The following is a 17812-nucleotide window of genomic DNA, read 5'->3' as shown; positions in this document are numbered from 1 at the left end:
TATTCGAAGACCTTCAGAGCAATTCATGATTGATTCAGAATACCGTTATCTTACCACGTATCAAGTCACTCTCAGTTGGTCTAGCAGACTATATGTGTCTGCTACGGTGTCTGGTACATCTAGCAGACTATGTGTTACCCGGTCAAGCAAAGATACGTTCAAATTTTTGTTACTATTGAGCCGACCGGTGGAATTCTGGAGTGTCATTCATGCTTTCAAGATTGTTGAAGCCTGTATCAAATACATCGTGATCTAAACAAGGAAAATGGAATACCTGATCAGATCTTCTTTTTGCTATCACCATTGGTGAACGTGTTTGGATAAAAAAAAACTTTTCTTTGTCTTCTTCTCTTTTCTCTTATTGTGTTTAAATTTTCTTTCTTTATATTGTTAAACATATCCACCGCAAATTTGGGAATCTGTTAGAGGCCTCCTACTCTTTTTTTTTCTTTTTTTTTTATTCAAAGAGGCCTCCTACCCTTGAGTGGCATTTTTGCAAACCAATCAAGAAAACCAGTCTGATTATACATCTTTGGAGGAGTTGGAGACCAACTTCCCCTACTTTCGTCAACAAAAACTGAACCTATTTTAATCCTTTCCTTGATTCGGTACTTATGTTTTCTTTTTGACCCACTACACAATTAGTTAGTAATGATAAATAAATGGATTCAGCCTCAGAATCTGAAGATACATCTTTTTTTTCATTTACCCAAACAGCTAATACCACACCTCCGGATTACCTATAATGTACTCTTGTTTTTATTCTGGGACTGAACTGTAACATATTCATAACAAACATTCTCAAACTGAAAAGTTAAATACTTAATCCGCTATACACAATAAATACAACAATGCAATTTTAGGGCTACTAAAACATTACTATCTTGCCTACAGAATTAGTTTCTTCGCCAACTTCGCCTGCTATCTATATGATGACCAAAGCTCAAGGTTGACATGTGGCCATAATAAAGTTCTTCTTTTGTATGGGATTTTTACACCTATAAGACTGCATACAAATTGCCGGCAAGGAAAAAATAGAGTCAAACAACAAATGCATAGATCATGGGTCATGGCGAATCTTCAACGTAGAAACGTCTTGCTTAATTAGGCAAACTGAAATTCTGTAGGAACAAAAAAAAGGGGGCGAAAGAAAAGGAAACTGTGCGGCCCACGCAAGGGAAAAAAATAAAAATTTACGCAGATATAAGATAGCTCACATGTAAGTTTTCTATCAAAATTTTACAATGGGAAACTCATTTACCTTTTATTCTAGCCTAGGAAACCTACTATGCAAAACTGATTGGTATGATCTAGGAGGTAATGTTTTCATATAAAAGTGGTTCCAAGAAAAAAAGTGCTGACCATAACTATCACTATATGGCACTATAGCAGTATAAGCTTCAATAGTCCCATTGAAGGGTCACCAATTATACCAATTGTTTGGAGAACGAAGACAAGTGTAATCTACTTACATTTATTGCTGAACTTTGCTACAAGCTTGAAGACCAGCCTGGATTTTCATATTAAAGAAGTTCTCCAATCTATGCATCAAACAAGTAGTAAGTGACAAACAGTGACAAAGTGAGCGAGATAAGAATAAGTAAACACACAAGAACCACAAGTCTCACCTGGTTGCACATTTATAATAAATGGTTTCTGGGGAATTGTATGTGCGCGCGTTAGCACACATTCTTTTCACGTCCGCAATAAACATCTCCAAAGTAAGATAATATTGTTCAGACTCGAGCCTCTTTGACATTGTCCTTAAATCTGGAATTGAAAAAATATATATCGATTCAGATTTAGCAAGCTAACCATAATAAATGTGAAGTAACAAAAATGTATAAAGTACCACATGAAATACTAGTCCCAAGGCTTTGTACATCATTGTACTAGAAAACAGCCAAAGCTTAGTAGGAATCAAATAAGAAGGTTCACAGCAAATTTGTTGTCGATTGGTTGGCTTCACTGAGCAATTTTTTTCCGCAAAGATGCCAAATTGGAGTGTGCGTCAGAAAGAGAACTTAACAATGATTCAATGAACTGCGGGACCTCATATATTCTCAGACTCACATCAATAGTTTAACTCAAGAAGGAAAACTTATCTTGTTCAATTGGCATATGTGCAAGTCTTTATGGAGAAATCAAATATGTTTTTCTATTTGAAGTTGTCTTAACTTTTCTAAATGGAGAGAGAGAGAGAGAGAGAGACGCCATTGGTATGGCTCCTTTATTAAGTTAGTGTTAGTACCCATGGGATCTTTGATGACGTCATAATAGTCAGGCACATCACGTGGATCAACTGGTTCCTTAAAGGGCCAAGCATCCGGATGGTCATGCATCATCTGTCAACATGCAGAAGCAGGTATGTTAGCAAGAATTCTACTCCACACACTTGCTTTGATCTGGTATTCTACATCAGTTGTCAAATATTTCAGGAATTACGGGCTTCAAAGAACCACAGGAATAACATTGAGTGACTGGATAATTAAAGGTGATTGTTGGCAATGATGAAAGATCTGCCTCGGTGATCATTCATGTTTGCTCAACATCTGATAGGCTAAAAGAAACTGGAACTAATCAGAAGCTTACAAGTGTTTGCATATGTGGCAAGTTCAAACCAAAGAAAGACACGATATGTGTAACACAAGAGTCACCTTCAAAAGTGTGCGCATGAAGGTGATCAATGACTGGCGGAAATCAGTACTGTCTGCAGAGGAATTTAGAGTTTTATATCGTGAATGACCCCATTGATCAGGAGTCCAGCCAGCTTCCCCTGTTAATCAAAATCATGAAAGTTTTGAATAAGCATGCAAAACTGCCGGTTACACCTGCTGTCTTTCCGTTCGATAACAGTTGCAATTCGTGAAGATTTTACTTTTAGATCTTGGAACTAAATAGTACTAAGTCTAGACAGAAAAAATCTTCAACTACTAAGTCTAGACAGGAAAAAACTTCAACTACTAAAGAAGTACATGGAACTTCTGAGGTCTAGAGCACCTCATTTGAATGATAAAGATACTATGAGATGCGTGGAAGAAAAAAAAAAGATGAATCAATCCATAGACACTTACTCAAACCAGGAATATCCTCAACTTTGATGATCTTTTTAGGAATACCGGCTTCTTTCTGAAACAAGAAAAAGATACTTAAGAAAGTTAGCCTTAACATTCGAAACACAGATAGGTATGTGATGCAAATAGAATTCCACAGGTTTGTGTTTAGCAATGTTGAACTATACAGGTACGCCTAAACTATATGGAACAACTTAAAGTTTAAACCAAAACCATATTCCTTACTCTGAACATGGCAGTGAATTATGAATTATTTTTAATATAAATAAAAATATGTATCTATAGTACGAATGTTTGTATAAAACGTGCATACAAACATCTTTGTAAACCATTTGCCGCCTCACGAGGAGATAAGCCTATGGTCTTTTGATGAAAAATCTATGTTACTCAGCTCCATTTGAGCCAATTGCATATGCAAAATAATCCAAGGACAATCTTGAAGGTGTCTGTACAAGGGCGTAATTATGACGATTCCCATACACCAGCTTTATCTGAGACAACAGCATATGCGAACAAAAATGACTTAATTTACGAATAACATAACTATACTCTCTCCATATGGTTCCGTAATGTGAATCCTGTAAGAATCTTAAAAGATATTGACCTTCAGCTTACAAGGCAATTTAGCGCAACATTAATATCGCAATATAAAGGAACAGTGTAATACATAACTCAACAGACTTGAAATGACTCCAGTTCAACATCAGGCGAAGGAAAATAGACATAATTATCAGCCAGATAGGGCATTTGCTCCAAATAACACCAAAATACCTTTTGAAAGTCAATTCCTGGGTAGACAATGTGACAGTTAGAGAGTTCTCTAATCTTTTCATCTATTGCCTGAAATTACAAACAACAAATGAGTTTACACATCAGCCAGATATTTACAAAACATAGAAAGATAAAAAGATTCCAGAAATTTGTTTTATTAATACAAGGGATATGTTTTGACTTGTTTTTCACATAAGGGATTAGCTTTACAATCTGCTAATGATATATCTGAACAAGTGTAACATAATAACACACTCATAATTGCAAATATCTGAATTAGGCTGTATGACCTATTATCCTTCCATTATATTTATGGTTACTCTTGTCATCATTTACTATACATCGACGTCTAGTAATTTATCGGTATTGTAGGAGAGATAGAACAATTCAAAATGGTATCACCACTACTTCATGTCAGAAAGTTCATCTGAATAAGGCTGTACGACCTATTATTCTCCCATTATGGATAATTTTGTTATCATTTACTATACATCTACATTCTACATCTAGGAATTTACCGGTATTGTAGGAGAAATAGAAGTGATCAATATAGTTTCACCACTACTTCATATCAGAATGTTCTTAGGTATTTCTAGAGATCACTCACACCAATATTACCCTTTCCACATTGCCTCTCCAGTAAATTAAATTTATTGTCATAACAAACATTCTCATAATTCAACAGTAACATAAACCACTACCTGTCTCTGTTGGCGAATCATAGTTGATAAATCAGTGTACGGAAGCTTCGGATCAATTCTGCATTCCATCAGTATCCCTCCATCATACTCTTTGATATATCTGAATGGATAAAATACTTGTTAGCATAAACATATAATATGATAATCCACACAAATGGCTGCATGAGGAAATGTCAATCCAGATATCAAATATCAATAATTGACAAACATTTGAACTAGTTTTAGTTAACATTTAAGTAATCCAAAATGTTAAATCTTATGCATACCCTTGCCATCTATCCTTGTCCAGGTTGATCTCTTTTGTGAAACCCTGTTCATAGAAAGACAGATAATTCAAGAAAAGGAAATCAAGTTCAATGAAAAAAGGAAAACTCCGCACAAGCTAGAAATGCAACGCAAGGAAAATGCACTATATCAGACCTGCTTAATAAAGTATCCTACGGCATTATTGTCTGCGTAGGTTAAAAAATGAGTGAGGCCATCTACATCACGTGCATGCTGTTTTAAATGATTCATAAGTCTTGTACCATAGCCTTTCACTTGTTCATCTGCTGTAATTGCAAGGAAAGCTATCTCCCCAAATTTCTGACTACAAGAATTTGGAGATCAATTTCAGTAAACGAGATCAATGTTTGCCCAAAAAGACTGACCTGATATGCAATAGATGTGTAATTGGTGAGTATCCCAATCAAGGACACGAGATACAAAAACAGAAAGGAACCAGCAAACTTCAATTAATAATAAGAGAATTTGTTTAAAGTTAACGCCCTCCCACCCTAAAGAAGTTGAATATAAATAGGAAAAATATATATAAAAAAAACAAAAAAAACAAAAAAACTTTATCACTAACTTCACCTGACATATGGACGGAAGGTTATGCCACCAACAACATGATTGTGTCTGATAACCATAACAGATTTGTGACTTCTGCGAAGATTAAAATGATGAAGTGGTGTCAAATAAACTAAGCAGAAACAAGCAATACATTTCCACAAACTAACCAGAAATGTTTTCCACATATCCAAGACACCAAAAGCATATGAAGAACTAAAGAGCCAGGACATAGTTACACGAACTTCTGAATCCATGTACCACTGATACAGAGTAACTTATTTCTCAATGGGCATTAAAGTCTGAACAAAGAACTAACAGAAGTTCCTTTCACAACTGAAACTTGTTCAGCCATCCAATGGATCTGATGGTAACAGGTTACCAAATCTATTGTTTTGCTTGAGTCTGCATAGTTTATTGTGGTGTTTGAAAACTAACAAGATAATACCAAATCATATGTCTGCAGAAGTAAAACAAAAAGATATAAAACAGAACATGTAAGAAATTAAAGATGATTCTTAGCACACAATGTAACCTTTCAAGGAGCTCTAGAAGCACACCTGTCCATAACAAGACGAACAATGTATTCCTTGGGCATGTTAGGAAGTTGTCTAGCAAAGATATTCTTCAACCCTATCAACCTTAAATAAGCAACAAGTATATTAAGTAAATACACAGCCCAGGGTCATCAGAAAACCATCTTTAAAGATATACACAAAATGATGTTCAAGACATAAAATAATACCAAATCATATGCTGATCAATTCCATCATTCGCATAGCACACAAACTTGAGTCTTCCTGTTTCTTCCTGTTAAAATGAAAAACATAATACTTCACATTAGAGACTATCAAGAAAATAAGTAATTTTAAGGTTGAATTTTGAGAAATCAATTACCTCTCTTTTCAAGCTCTCTTCTCTTGCACTGTAAGCTCCGCTTGCTTGTAAATTCTCTGTAAGAATCTCTTTCACTCCAGGTCCTAAACCAACAACTGGTGCTAAAACATTACTTGCCGTCAGTTTTTGAATATCAGAATCAATCTTTAGTAAAGAATTCTCCATCTTTATTTTCGTTTTCCTAGAATTATTCTCTAGCCGTGCATTCGTAAATACCCTCATTGAATCATCATTATCTTCTTCTTCCTCCTCGTCACCAATATCAGCATCAGGATCGTCATCATCTTCAACAACTACATCTTCAGAATCATTTTCAAATTCTGAATCACCACCACCGCCGCGACGAGCACTCATACTTTCAAGTTCGTCATCTTTATTAGTATCTGAATAAGAGTATGGAAAATTACTCGGTAGATGTTCATCTAACTTGCGCTTATTATGCAGAGATGAACTAACTGAAGCTGAAGCTGAATGTGATGATGGTGATGGAGAATGTGACGTAGTTCTCGATCGAACTGACTGACCTTCCATATCTAGGGTTTTCGAATTTGAAAATCCTTACGATCAATTAGTTTAAGAAGAAATTTAGAAGCATGATTAGGGGTTTGATGAAAATATTGGGGAATTAGGATTTGGGATTTGGGAAAGTAGGGGTTCTTCGATGGCAACGAAATACTCCTAATTTTTGCACCTGAGACGTTAGTACCCTCGATCTAACTCCTTTAAAATCCTAAGCTCATAAGACTCCACGTTGAACGGTGACCCTCACCCACTCGTAAAATTGTTCCGTTTCACTTTTCCTCGAATGAGAGAAAAAAAACGATTTTTCTCAAAATATTCTCATCCCGTAAAAATTAAGGAAAAACAAAAGAATAAAACCCTAAAAATATTATTTCTCCATTTTTTCCCTCTCTCCAGCCGTGTTGTAGAGATGCATAAAGAGATTTTCATCTTCCACATCTCCAATTCAACTAATCTAACCTAAACCTTCTTATTATCTCACATCTTTGATCTTCAGGGAAACGATTGTATCTTTGTACCTCAAAAACTAAACCTAACTATCGTGTTTTTTCGTCATTATCCCAGTAAAACTTTCCCCTCCAATCCTAAAAACCATTCTTCTCTGCCGCTCTCCATCTCTCGCCTCTTTTCTTCTCTGTTCTCCTTCGTCTTTTGATTTCTCTAACAGGAACGAAGAAGTAAGGCACATCAGGTATGATTGTTCATCACATGTTCTTATTTTTAATGAACACACTCTGTTTTTAATTTTGTAAGTTAGGGTTTACTTCTTTTTTGAGTCCTTAAGTATGGGTTTGTTTGATTTTTAGCATAATCATGATGTAAACTCATCCCATCTCGCCTCAAACAATCATCATACGTATTGATTTACTAGCCAACTCATTTTATCTTTAAGAACCCTTATCTAATAGAATAACATTTTTTTTTTCCAGAGATTAATGTTGATTCACATAAGAAACAATCTTATCGAGACCAAGCTAATTGGAAGCAATTATTACATATTATTTTTCTTACCTTATTGGTGGAGAAGTTGTTAATTTACTGACTCAAATAGGTTACGTCTGAATTCTATTATTTTCATTACCTAATTGATCGAAATTTGATTGAATTGGTTCATATGATTTCCTTATCAGATGAACCAACAATACTATTGATTTTCAAAAGATTATTAATTAGGGTTTACTATTGATTTCCCCTAATTTGATTGAATTTTTGTGAATTAGATTTAAATTGGTAAAGTCTTTTTAATTTGATTATTTTTTTGATTGAATAAAAAAGGTTCCCACAATTGGGACGTCATTTGATATGAAATTCTTAGATGGTTTTTCAGCAGAGGCTGGGAAGCATGGTGAATCATTTTTATACCCGTTCCCTTTTAGTACCATAGCAAAGAATTTTCGGGAGGTGTGATTTCGTATTATTCAGCATAATACACGCAACAACTTTTGCCTCTAATTTGTATATTCTATGTGTTAAAATTTGTAATAAAGGGGTGTTGTGACTATTTCTTCATTGGAAGCAGATATGATACTTTTGGAGAGGTGGGAAAAGCATCGGCGTGAACAAAGAGAGCTGGAAGGAAATGATCTACTCTGATATAGGTGGGCATCGAAAGCAGATATGAGACTCTTGATGGAGGAATTGTCAGAGAGGACGATTTACTCTCTGATAAATGCGATTGCATTCTACTCTATTCAGGTATATCCACAATCATTCAAATAAAAGAAAAAAAAACAAATTACCATGAATTTGCGCATTGATCTTCAATTGCCTCTGCTCCCATTCATTCAGGTTTGCACATTCTCTCATTATACTCTTTGCTTTCATTTTTTTAAGGTCAGAAAATTTGAGATTAGTTAAACACTGGGTCTTATAATTGTCGTAGTCTGTGGTTTGCGTTGGGAAAAGCATGCAATAACAGTGTTTAGAGAGTGCCTATAGGAGCCATCATCTTGTGTGTAGTGGTGGGGGTTTCCTTATGGGTGCCTGCCTCTTTTGTTGAAATTAAGACTATTAAATGGATGCCCTCCATGTCAAACTGAGACAGACATAGTTTTTATCTGATCCGTAGTCTTCAAGTTTTTTGTTTTAAGATTTATGATGGACATAAATGTTTATGCTCCCAGGTAGCACTGGCATCAGGTCAAGGACATTTCCTTGGAGCTGTGAGGAAATCTCAGCTAGAACTAAACCTACCGAATGGCCGATGTGTTGAGGCATATGGAGTTCCACTGTCAACAGTCTACGTTCACTTTACTACACAAGCTCAAGTTAGAGTAGGAAAATTGTTAGCAAAGGCGTTTTATTCCTTCAACATTGCTTGATTATCAATGCAATAGCTCTCCACTTATGACATATTGATCAACATATTCCTGATTTATGAATATATATATATACATATATATATATATATATATATATATATATATATATATATATATATATATATATGTTATAGTCACTCTTTCTAACCTTTATAACATTACTCTCTTAGATCCTTACATCCTTAATCTGCCGTGTCTAATCTTTATTTACATCAAAAACATTTTGTTATTAAAAACTATTTCGGGTTTGGTTTTGTTTACTAGGATTTATAGTTTTTAATTTGATTTCATCTACTATGGTTTTGTTAGTTTATTGGTATTTTTGTGTACTATTGAAACTGTTCTTTTTGCATCTGTGATTCTAGAGTTTTATTGAACATTTGATTTGCACTTCGGACTTTTCTCTACAGGTCTGCAGAGTTGTGTATGCTTGGAATTACTATTGGAGCAGCACTAGGTACTCATCTAGGGTAAATGTCAAGACCAGCAAGGAGGGGAGGTAAAAAAACTGTATTATCATTTTCTGATGAGGCTGAGCGAGAATACAAGTCCCTTAGTTGTGGAGCATTCTTGGGAATGCTTCAAGTAGTTAGACATAACAATATATGCATATCTAATTAACTATTCATTTTGTTTTCTTCTGCTTGAGGCTTCCTAGAAACGGAGGGAAGTTGTGGCATCACCTTGAAGTCGCTCACAATGGGTAAATTTCTATGGCAACCGACTTCAACTGCACAGTTTATTAAATCCGTGAAAATGAAAGAAGCTATTATTTTGGCTGCCAAGAAGTTGCAGTGGAAACTGGTGAAGACTTTGGAATGAATCCAATATTGTCAAAATTAATATCAAGTTGTAGGCAATTCATTTGTAAAATTTCTCTAATTTTCATGAAAATTGATTTATGTAGTGATTCCCATGGATTTTAGGTAATGCATATTTGTAATGTATTTCATATGGAAAAAATTATAGGTTTCCTTGATAGTGATAGTTGGTCCTGCTCTTGAAGATTTCCTTGCCCAGGTATCTTAGAAAAATTATTTCCTTGCAATCATGGGTCTCATATTTGGGAATGGTTCTCCTACGTGTATGTACATAAATTTGACTGGTGACTATTTCAATTTATTGTTTGGTTCACAGTGTGTGTCAAGACGGAATTCAAGGTGAAGTCCTGCCAAGGCTTTCTATTGAAGGTTTGACAAGTCCCTTTCATGAAACATTTTTTAGTATTCTAAAACATTCTTAACATGAGAATTTGTAAATATGCCCTCTGCTTTTCTGCAAAGGTTAACCAATTTGGTTCTGTGCCTGTGAGCATTGAAGCTGGATAGGATGTATTTAAAAACATTCTTAGCAACAGATGGTTCTTTGCTGAACTTTATGTATTTAAAAATATTCATATATAAGATGTTATACTAACTTCTCATATTTGGGGTGCAGTGGTGAAACCGAAGATACATTTGTTGTTGATCTTTCTTTGGTTTTGGCCATGGTGAGTTTGTTTCTTTTTTCTTTTCTTAGTTATTGTTATTTATCTTTTATATTATCATTTCTGCTTAAAAATTGCTCCTTATTATTTGTGTCTAAATCTGAATGAAATTTGTGAAGCTCACATATATTTGTCACATAGAAATTTCTGTTTTTGTTCCTTGCAGAACGCAATTGGTAGATTGAATGATTGAGTTGCACAACAGCGAATGCTGGTGAATATACTTTTTTTCCCTTCTATTATTACTGCAGGATACAACTAACGACTACCAAAGCCTGCAACTTCTTGGTCCTTTCATAAAATGGATGAATCCATGAGACGTCAACCCATAATACCTATAGTTATAGGGTTTTGGTAGATCTAATCTCATATCTTTAATGTTGATTTTGTATGCAATTTCTTATCCTATAAGAAATTAGAGGAGGAATTATAGTAGATTTAAGAGAGGTGGAGTGAGTGAGAGAACGAAAAGGATCAGAAATACAAATTCAAAAACTTAACGTTTGTTTGTCTAGATGTTTCTTAAGTTTGAAGTACGAAATTCAGAGTCCATATACCATTCTTGAAGAAGCAAAGGTTTCTTAAGTTCTCATTTAATTATGGTGTGATTTTGTAGGAGCAGAAGACATAACTGTGTACTGAGAAATTTTACTTCCCAAGTCAAAGCTTCAAAGAGGTTGTCGTATTCTGCTGCTGGCCCGGGTATTAATGTGAACAGAATCCCAGACATGGACCAGATTATGCAAACTTTCAAACAGAGGGCCTTTGCTAAGTCAGTCAAGGTATACAAACAATTTGTTACCTCTCTCTGTGTACCTTTATCTTCTTTACTCTTTTTTTATTGGTTAGATAAAAACCCAACGCACGAGTTTTACATCCTACACCATCTAAAACATAAGCCCTAATACTCTTCACAAACATTCTCTCCTGACATTCTAACTTCGATCTTCAGTGATTCTTCCATCCAGGTAAGTCTTCTTTTGTTACATGTAAGTTTTCTTTTGAAATTTTGAAAAGAAAACTTAAATAAGGTTCGATTCGAAGATTTATACGGTGGGAAAAGCCTGAAACTTGCATATACATTTGCAGGTCAATTCACAAAATCTCTAACTTGCATATACGGAGGCGCTGGCTAAATTCACAAAATCTTTACCAAATCATACCGGGACTGGGGCGAGGCGAAGCCGAGCTTTACCAAATCATATCGGGACTGGGGAGAGGCGAAGCCGAGATTTACCAAATCATATCGGGACTGGGGCGAGGCGAAGCCGAGCTTTACCAAATCAAATGTGGACTGGGGCGAGGCGAAGTCGAGCTTTACCAAATACAAAATATGGTTCAAAGAAAGAGGCATTTATGCATTGTATTTGTAGTTGTAGATTGAATTGGTGAACCAAGTTTGAGAAGCTGCGCTGGCGTAGCACGGGAACAAAATCTAGTTATTGTAGATTCGTCGAAGAGTTTTTGACCGTTTGGAAGAGTATTTTTGTCTTTTGGTGCACCTACTATAGTCGGTTAGTTGGATCCGACAAGCATATTTCCACATATTGTGCCACTCACGGTTGCGATGTCACGACCTAATCCGACCGGAATGTGAAGGATGGATTTTTTGGGTAGAGGAAATGAAATTACTTTCTAGGATTAGGGGTGAGTATTTGACCCGTAGTCTATAGATTTGACCCAGATTAACCGTATATTTTGCGATGCTCGACCATTTGTCAATGGGTTGGATGCGGATGTAGTTTTCAAAACCCAACGGATTAAGGATTGAGCCTAGATGCAACCTCGAAAATCTGTTTAACATCGAGACCCGTTAGATTAAGGGTATTTATTAAAGAAACTGTCACATTTTAGTTTTCCGAAATAAGAAAGTGCCACCGTTTTTCAGAATTTATTAAATGCCATTACAGTTAGCACTCCCGTCTGGACCCACATGATTGGTCAAATGTCCGCTGACTTGGTCAAGATTACATGCACCTGTTTATATATCGACGAATCAAGATTAGGTTTCGCGAGATTACTACACGTGGTTGTTCAAAAATTAACTGTCTTATCCTTCGTGGGAATGAAAGACTAAGGGTTCACTTTTTCTCATTTCAGTCTCTTCTTTCTCCCAGTTTCTCTCTTTTCCAGTAGAGAAAATTAGGGCTAGAGGGAAGTAGGGTTGTATACAACGGTAACAGTGTTAAGATTTTAGATTGTGATTCTAAGTGAAGGTGTAATTTCAGTGAAGTTCAAGATGATGAACAAAAATGAGAAGAAGAAGTAGTCATGGTATGATCTCAGAAACCCTAACTTATTTTTTCTCCAGATCTGAAAAAACTCATTTTCTTTTCAAATTGTTACTTAAAACGATGTAGTTACATGTTAGGTTTTGTTTCTATTTCAATTTTCATAGTGAATCGAAGCATACAAAAGGATCAGTTGATGGTTTTTTTGAGTATGAATGAGTTTTATGAGTTTTTTTGTTATTTGAAATCTTTTGTATGTTTGTTATTATATAATTAGGGTTTAAAATTATGGTTTTTATGTAATTAGGGTTTAAAATGGTAGATTTTCGGAGATTGGGGTTTAAATTTGGGGGTTTTCTGTGATTAGGGTTTTATTTTGTTGAGTTGTTTCTTTGTTTACTTATGATGCATTGGTTATGTATATTATCTGTATAGAGACATCAACATGTTTGTTGTGGGTAGTAAACTGACTTTGCTACATGATAAAGATGGAACTGACCTCAAGAAATTTGAGCAGATGTTGCGTGTTAAGTTGCATTTGATGAAAAGGAAATTCCTAATTTATGTTGGACGATAGACTCATGTATGCCTAAGAGTTCGGTTACAAATGAGGACTTGTTAAGTTTCGGGAGCAGGTTGTACCTGATGATAAAGGCTTTCATATATTTACAATTGGGGATATTAAATTCTGAATGTAGGAATGATAATGACTTCATTGAGGCTTCAATGGAACAATCAGTGATAATAATTGATGAGACTCCCAACAAGGCACCTAAGAGCTAGAGGCCAGTTTCAAAGGAAAAGTCTGTAAGGAGATCACCAAGGTTGCAAGCTCAATCAAATAATGAAAACTCAAATGGAGTAGTATCTAGGAAATTGTTGTTCATGGATCTGTTAAATGAAATGGAATCTCAGAGTTATTCTTGCCTTGTTCCAGCCAATGTTGTTGGTTCTATGTTAGAGCATTGCTCGGTTGAACCCGCCAAGCGTTGGTTGTCATATTTTAGTATCAAAACTCAAAATTCGCTTGATTAGAATTTCTAGAGTCAACTTCGTTAGGTTAGACTAGGAAGTCTGTAAATGTTGAGAGATACAAGTATTACTTTAAAGACGTGAAGATTCCGAAGACGTATCTACATCAACGAAGATATCATCCTCTTATTTGTGGTTAGTAATACAAGACTTGACTTGTTTTCATTTTTATATCGTTGCTTTCAAGTATTTTAGATTGAAAAAATAACATGCAAAGTTATATACGTGGAACTCTAGTATTAGAGACTTGATCATCTTATTATGATCAAAGTGTCAAGGAAGAATATACAAGTTGTTTTACAATCTTTGCATATTGAATTACAAAGTATAACGCTTATCTTTTGAACTTCGTAATTGCGACATAGACATAATCTTTGTAACTAGTTCACTATTTCCATCCTTTTAGTGCATCTATTGAAGCAAGAGTCGGGTAGTTGGATCCAACAAAGTATATTTCCACATATTATGTTCCTTCACCATTGTGATGTCACGATCTAACCCGACCGAATGACTTGTTTGGTCGGAGAGGGTGGAATTATTTTTCAGGAAATACCATTTCACTCTCATGTTTATAACAAAGTAGTCGAATTCGTTCCTCGGTCCTATTCGGATGGGGATCTTGAAGTGATGAGCAATAAATTCGGACTTGGAAATCGTGAAAACTCGACCACTCGGAACCTATTTATTACAGACTTGTATATTGCTACTCATAAATCATGACTTGTACCTAATTAAATTAAAATCTTAACACTATCATGTAATTTAGTGTGTAACTTTGTTATATAGAACATATTTATCATGTTTTTAGAGGTTTCTACATTTGATAAATCTCTTCTCGCTTGGGTGCATGTAAGGCCTATTCGGAAAAAATCATCAACTCGTTTCGCTCAAAAATCGGTCCAAATCAGTCACCTTAATCGATAAAAATCGGAAATGGCTTAGAATCCAAATCGTATCGGCCATATAGCAAGTAGAGATTACTCGGTGAGTGATCGGCCTTGGAAGGAGATACTGATTACAATTTGTAGTAAAAGATAGGGACGTATCCTGGATTTTCTCTTGGGTAGTGATGGAATGTCAAGGAGGTCGAAGCCCACGCCAATTTTTTTTGAAACGAAGTGTGTAGTTAATGAATAATCTTACCCACCTATAGAATACCATATAAACAGACAACCAATGAATTAAACGAACGAAATTAATAGCAAAATATGATTACAAAAAGAAATTTATAGTTTCGGGGAGCAAAATGGGAAACAATTGTGTCTAGAAATAGAGTTTTAATTTTGTTTAAAAATAAGATTTAAGTTTTAATTATCTCTTAAATGCGCTAAAGACAAAGAAGTTAAAATTTATACTATTAACTAGCTACAACTCTACAATTATGGGTCGGGTAAAAGCAAAATTTTAAAAGATTTACAAAGTAAAAAAATTGAAACAAAAACAGGGACAAGTTATAACATAGGTTATCCCCTTGCCGGTCGTCCCTGGATATGATAGATATTTTAGGCGAAGTTGTCTAACTGGAAGTTTTATTTCACCTCTGGATTTTCCCAATCTTATCTAATTGTAAATAAATAGCTTTTAAACAAGGCCAGAAGGGTGCCCATTTACAACAGTATAGATGTGTCTTCTTCTCAGCCTTCATAAGTTGAAAACACACTCTTGGTTTTATCTTTTAAACCTTAACACACTTGATTAAAATTTATATTAATCCATTTTTATTAAACTAAATAAGGTTTGTTGCTAAACTGTAACAGTTAACATTTCTCACTTGGTCATAAATAAATATTTTTTGTTCTGTTTAAAACATTTAGCAAAATGGTTATTTTTAAATCAACAACAAAATATGATTGTAGGTGCCCACCTACTGGATTCCACAATACAATGACATACTCGATATAGTTTCATTATTAGTGGGACTAAAAAGGTGCACATGACATAAATCCTAGGGCTTAATTTACTAACCGAAAACATGTTTGCCTTACCATATTCACGAGCAAAAAACATTCAACCAAAACAGAACTTATGCGGAACCATCAACTTTAACTTCACCTCTTAATCATTTAGTGTTTATTTTGGCCTTATATGACCCTTCTTCTCAAAAAAACAACCATGAATAATAGATAACTAGTTGAACCTTGATTTGTTTTCCCAAACCATTCTATTTATCTGTTGATGCTTAAAAAAAAATTGCAGAGTCTAAGGTAGCTGATCGATGTATTAAAAATGTGCATACTCCGGTGTTTCATATTGAGCTTATCTTCCTCTTGTACACGATTAGTAATCATTTCATTAACATCCGACTTCCTATCACAAGTGTTATAATTTGTTTTAAACGCTTTAAACTATTTTGGAAGAAAAAATATTAATTGCTTGTTGTATCATATACCATTATGTAAAAACATGTTTAGACCACGAAACTTGCGAGCTCTTTTGTCGTACAAATAATATGTTTTTTTTACATTGCCCGTAGTACTTTATCGAAAAGAAGTGATTCACGTGAGTTTTAACCAAATGCTTTGGGCCCATAAAGTGATTGACATTCATTAGCTTTTTAGTTGTCTTTATATCAGGAATTCCCTTTCAGGTTGCATCAGTAATTGTACCATGAATGTTAGTAAAAGACATTTTATTTTTTCCCATTAGTAATATTCACATTTATCAAAAATTGAAGAAACATTTGTAAGTTCTGGTTATTTAGTTCCCATTTTTATTATTCATTTCCTATCTCAAGAAAATAATGTGTCGGATATTTCAATCTACATATGTATAATCAGTAGATTATCAGAATCGACATATAGTCTCTTGTGTTTTACTTTAGTTAAATGACTATCGAGCATATATAATAAGTTATTAAACTTATGTGATGTGTGAACAAGAAACAAGTCCATTAGGGTTTTCGTTCCTTCTGATTTTGTTGATTTTAATTCAATTCCATTCCATTTCGTTATTTAATTCCATCACTAGGGTTTCGCTTTTAGTCTTTTTCTTGTACTATGTTATATTTGGTTTTTCATTGGGTTTTCTTGTTGCTCATTGGCTTTGTGTCATTGTTGCAGATGTGTGCGGTCCTCCTTGTAGTCCACCTAAACAACTGTCGAAGGAAAAAAAAAATCGGATCCGTCTCATTAAGTGCCAGCCACGAAAATGCTAGCCTTCTTTTTGATGTTGTCCCTCATGTTTTCCCCCATTTTGGTGGTTTTGATATGTCGTGGGTTTCATGATAAAGAAGTTATAGTTGTCATGTCAAGTATACATTGTGGCAACCAATTTGGGGATATTTCTTGTTGTCTACCCATTTGGTAGCAATGGGCGGACATTCTATGACTTAATTTTATTCTAATTTCAGTTAATTTGGGATTTTTCTTGTTGTCCACACATTATTCCGCGAATGAGTGGACGTTCTTTGACCTAATTATTTCTCAATTTTGGTACTTTTCTTTTTCTATACACTTTGTTTTGGAGTGGGAGGAAAATTTCCTGACCCAATTTCAGTAATTTGTCAATATGCACCCAATGTGCAGACAATATCACTGAACAAAAAATAATAATTGGTTTTTTTTGAAAGTTCCTACTTTTTAGAAAGGTTTTGCAAATAATAATAAATTAACTCATTAATCTGTCATAACACTAGTACACAGAGACCCTTTTGCCACGCCAAATTGGCGTGTCCATAGGAGTTTTGTCACGCCACTTCGGTTTGGACTAGGCGTGACTTCTACTTGCATGGTTTTAGGTAACATGGCGTGATTTTAGGTAGTTGATAGCATATTTCAGACTCATATGGTCTTAAGATCATGCAACTGGTTTAAAACACATACCTTCGAAACTTTTTCAGATATTGCGATACGAGATTGGCTTCCGTTGAGTAGATCCGGTGATTTCACAGCCTCAGAATGTTTTGGTTGACTTACCTGCATCAGAAAATTGAAATGAAAGTTGTACC

The 17812-nt window shown here is 34.8% G+C and overlaps 1 protein-coding gene across 1 annotated transcript; it reads right to left on the bottom strand.

The window, feature by feature from the left end:
- Positions 1–645: 645 nt before the first annotated feature.
- On the bottom strand, positions 646–6956 carry LOC113342455 (histone acetyltransferase GCN5-like). The gene is made up of 14 exons (XM_026587003.1): positions 6275–6956; positions 6123–6187; positions 5938–6018; positions 5402–5473; positions 4967–5135; positions 4813–4856; positions 4547–4646; positions 3846–3914; positions 3075–3129; positions 2658–2776; positions 2252–2345; positions 1629–1770; positions 1473–1541; positions 646–1006 (listed from the first exon to the last, which is right to left on the bottom strand). Exons 1-13 carry the CDS (start codon positions 6803–6805, stop codon positions 1475–1477), a joined length of 1608 nt encoding a protein of 535 aa, XP_026442788.1. The 5' UTR covers positions 6806–6956; the 3' UTR covers positions 646–1006; positions 1473–1474.
- Between the last annotated feature and the right edge of the window lie 10856 nt (positions 6957–17812).

Source organism: Papaver somniferum, unplaced genomic scaffold, assembly GCF_003573695.1.
Source record: "Papaver somniferum cultivar HN1 unplaced genomic scaffold, ASM357369v1 unplaced-scaffold_41, whole genome shotgun sequence".
Taxonomy (NCBI): Eukaryota; Viridiplantae; Streptophyta; class Magnoliopsida; order Ranunculales; family Papaveraceae; genus Papaver; species Papaver somniferum.
The sequence above is the reverse complement of the archived record's forward strand: the minus strand, read 5'-3'. Positions and strand labels throughout refer to the sequence as shown.

Coding starts and splice junctions, on each gene's coding strand:
- LOC113342455 (XM_026587003.1), bottom strand. CDS start 6,805: ATGGAAGGTCAGTCAGTTCGATCGAGAACTACGTCACATTCTCCATCA. Junction 5,136..5,401: donor ACCTTCCGTCCATATGTCAG/GTGAAGTTAGTG, acceptor AAATTCTTGTAG/TCAGAAATTTGGGGAGATAG. Junction 4,857..4,966: donor TAGGATACTTTATTAAGCAG/GTCTGATATAGT, acceptor TTCTATGAACAG/GGTTTCACAAAAGAGATCAA.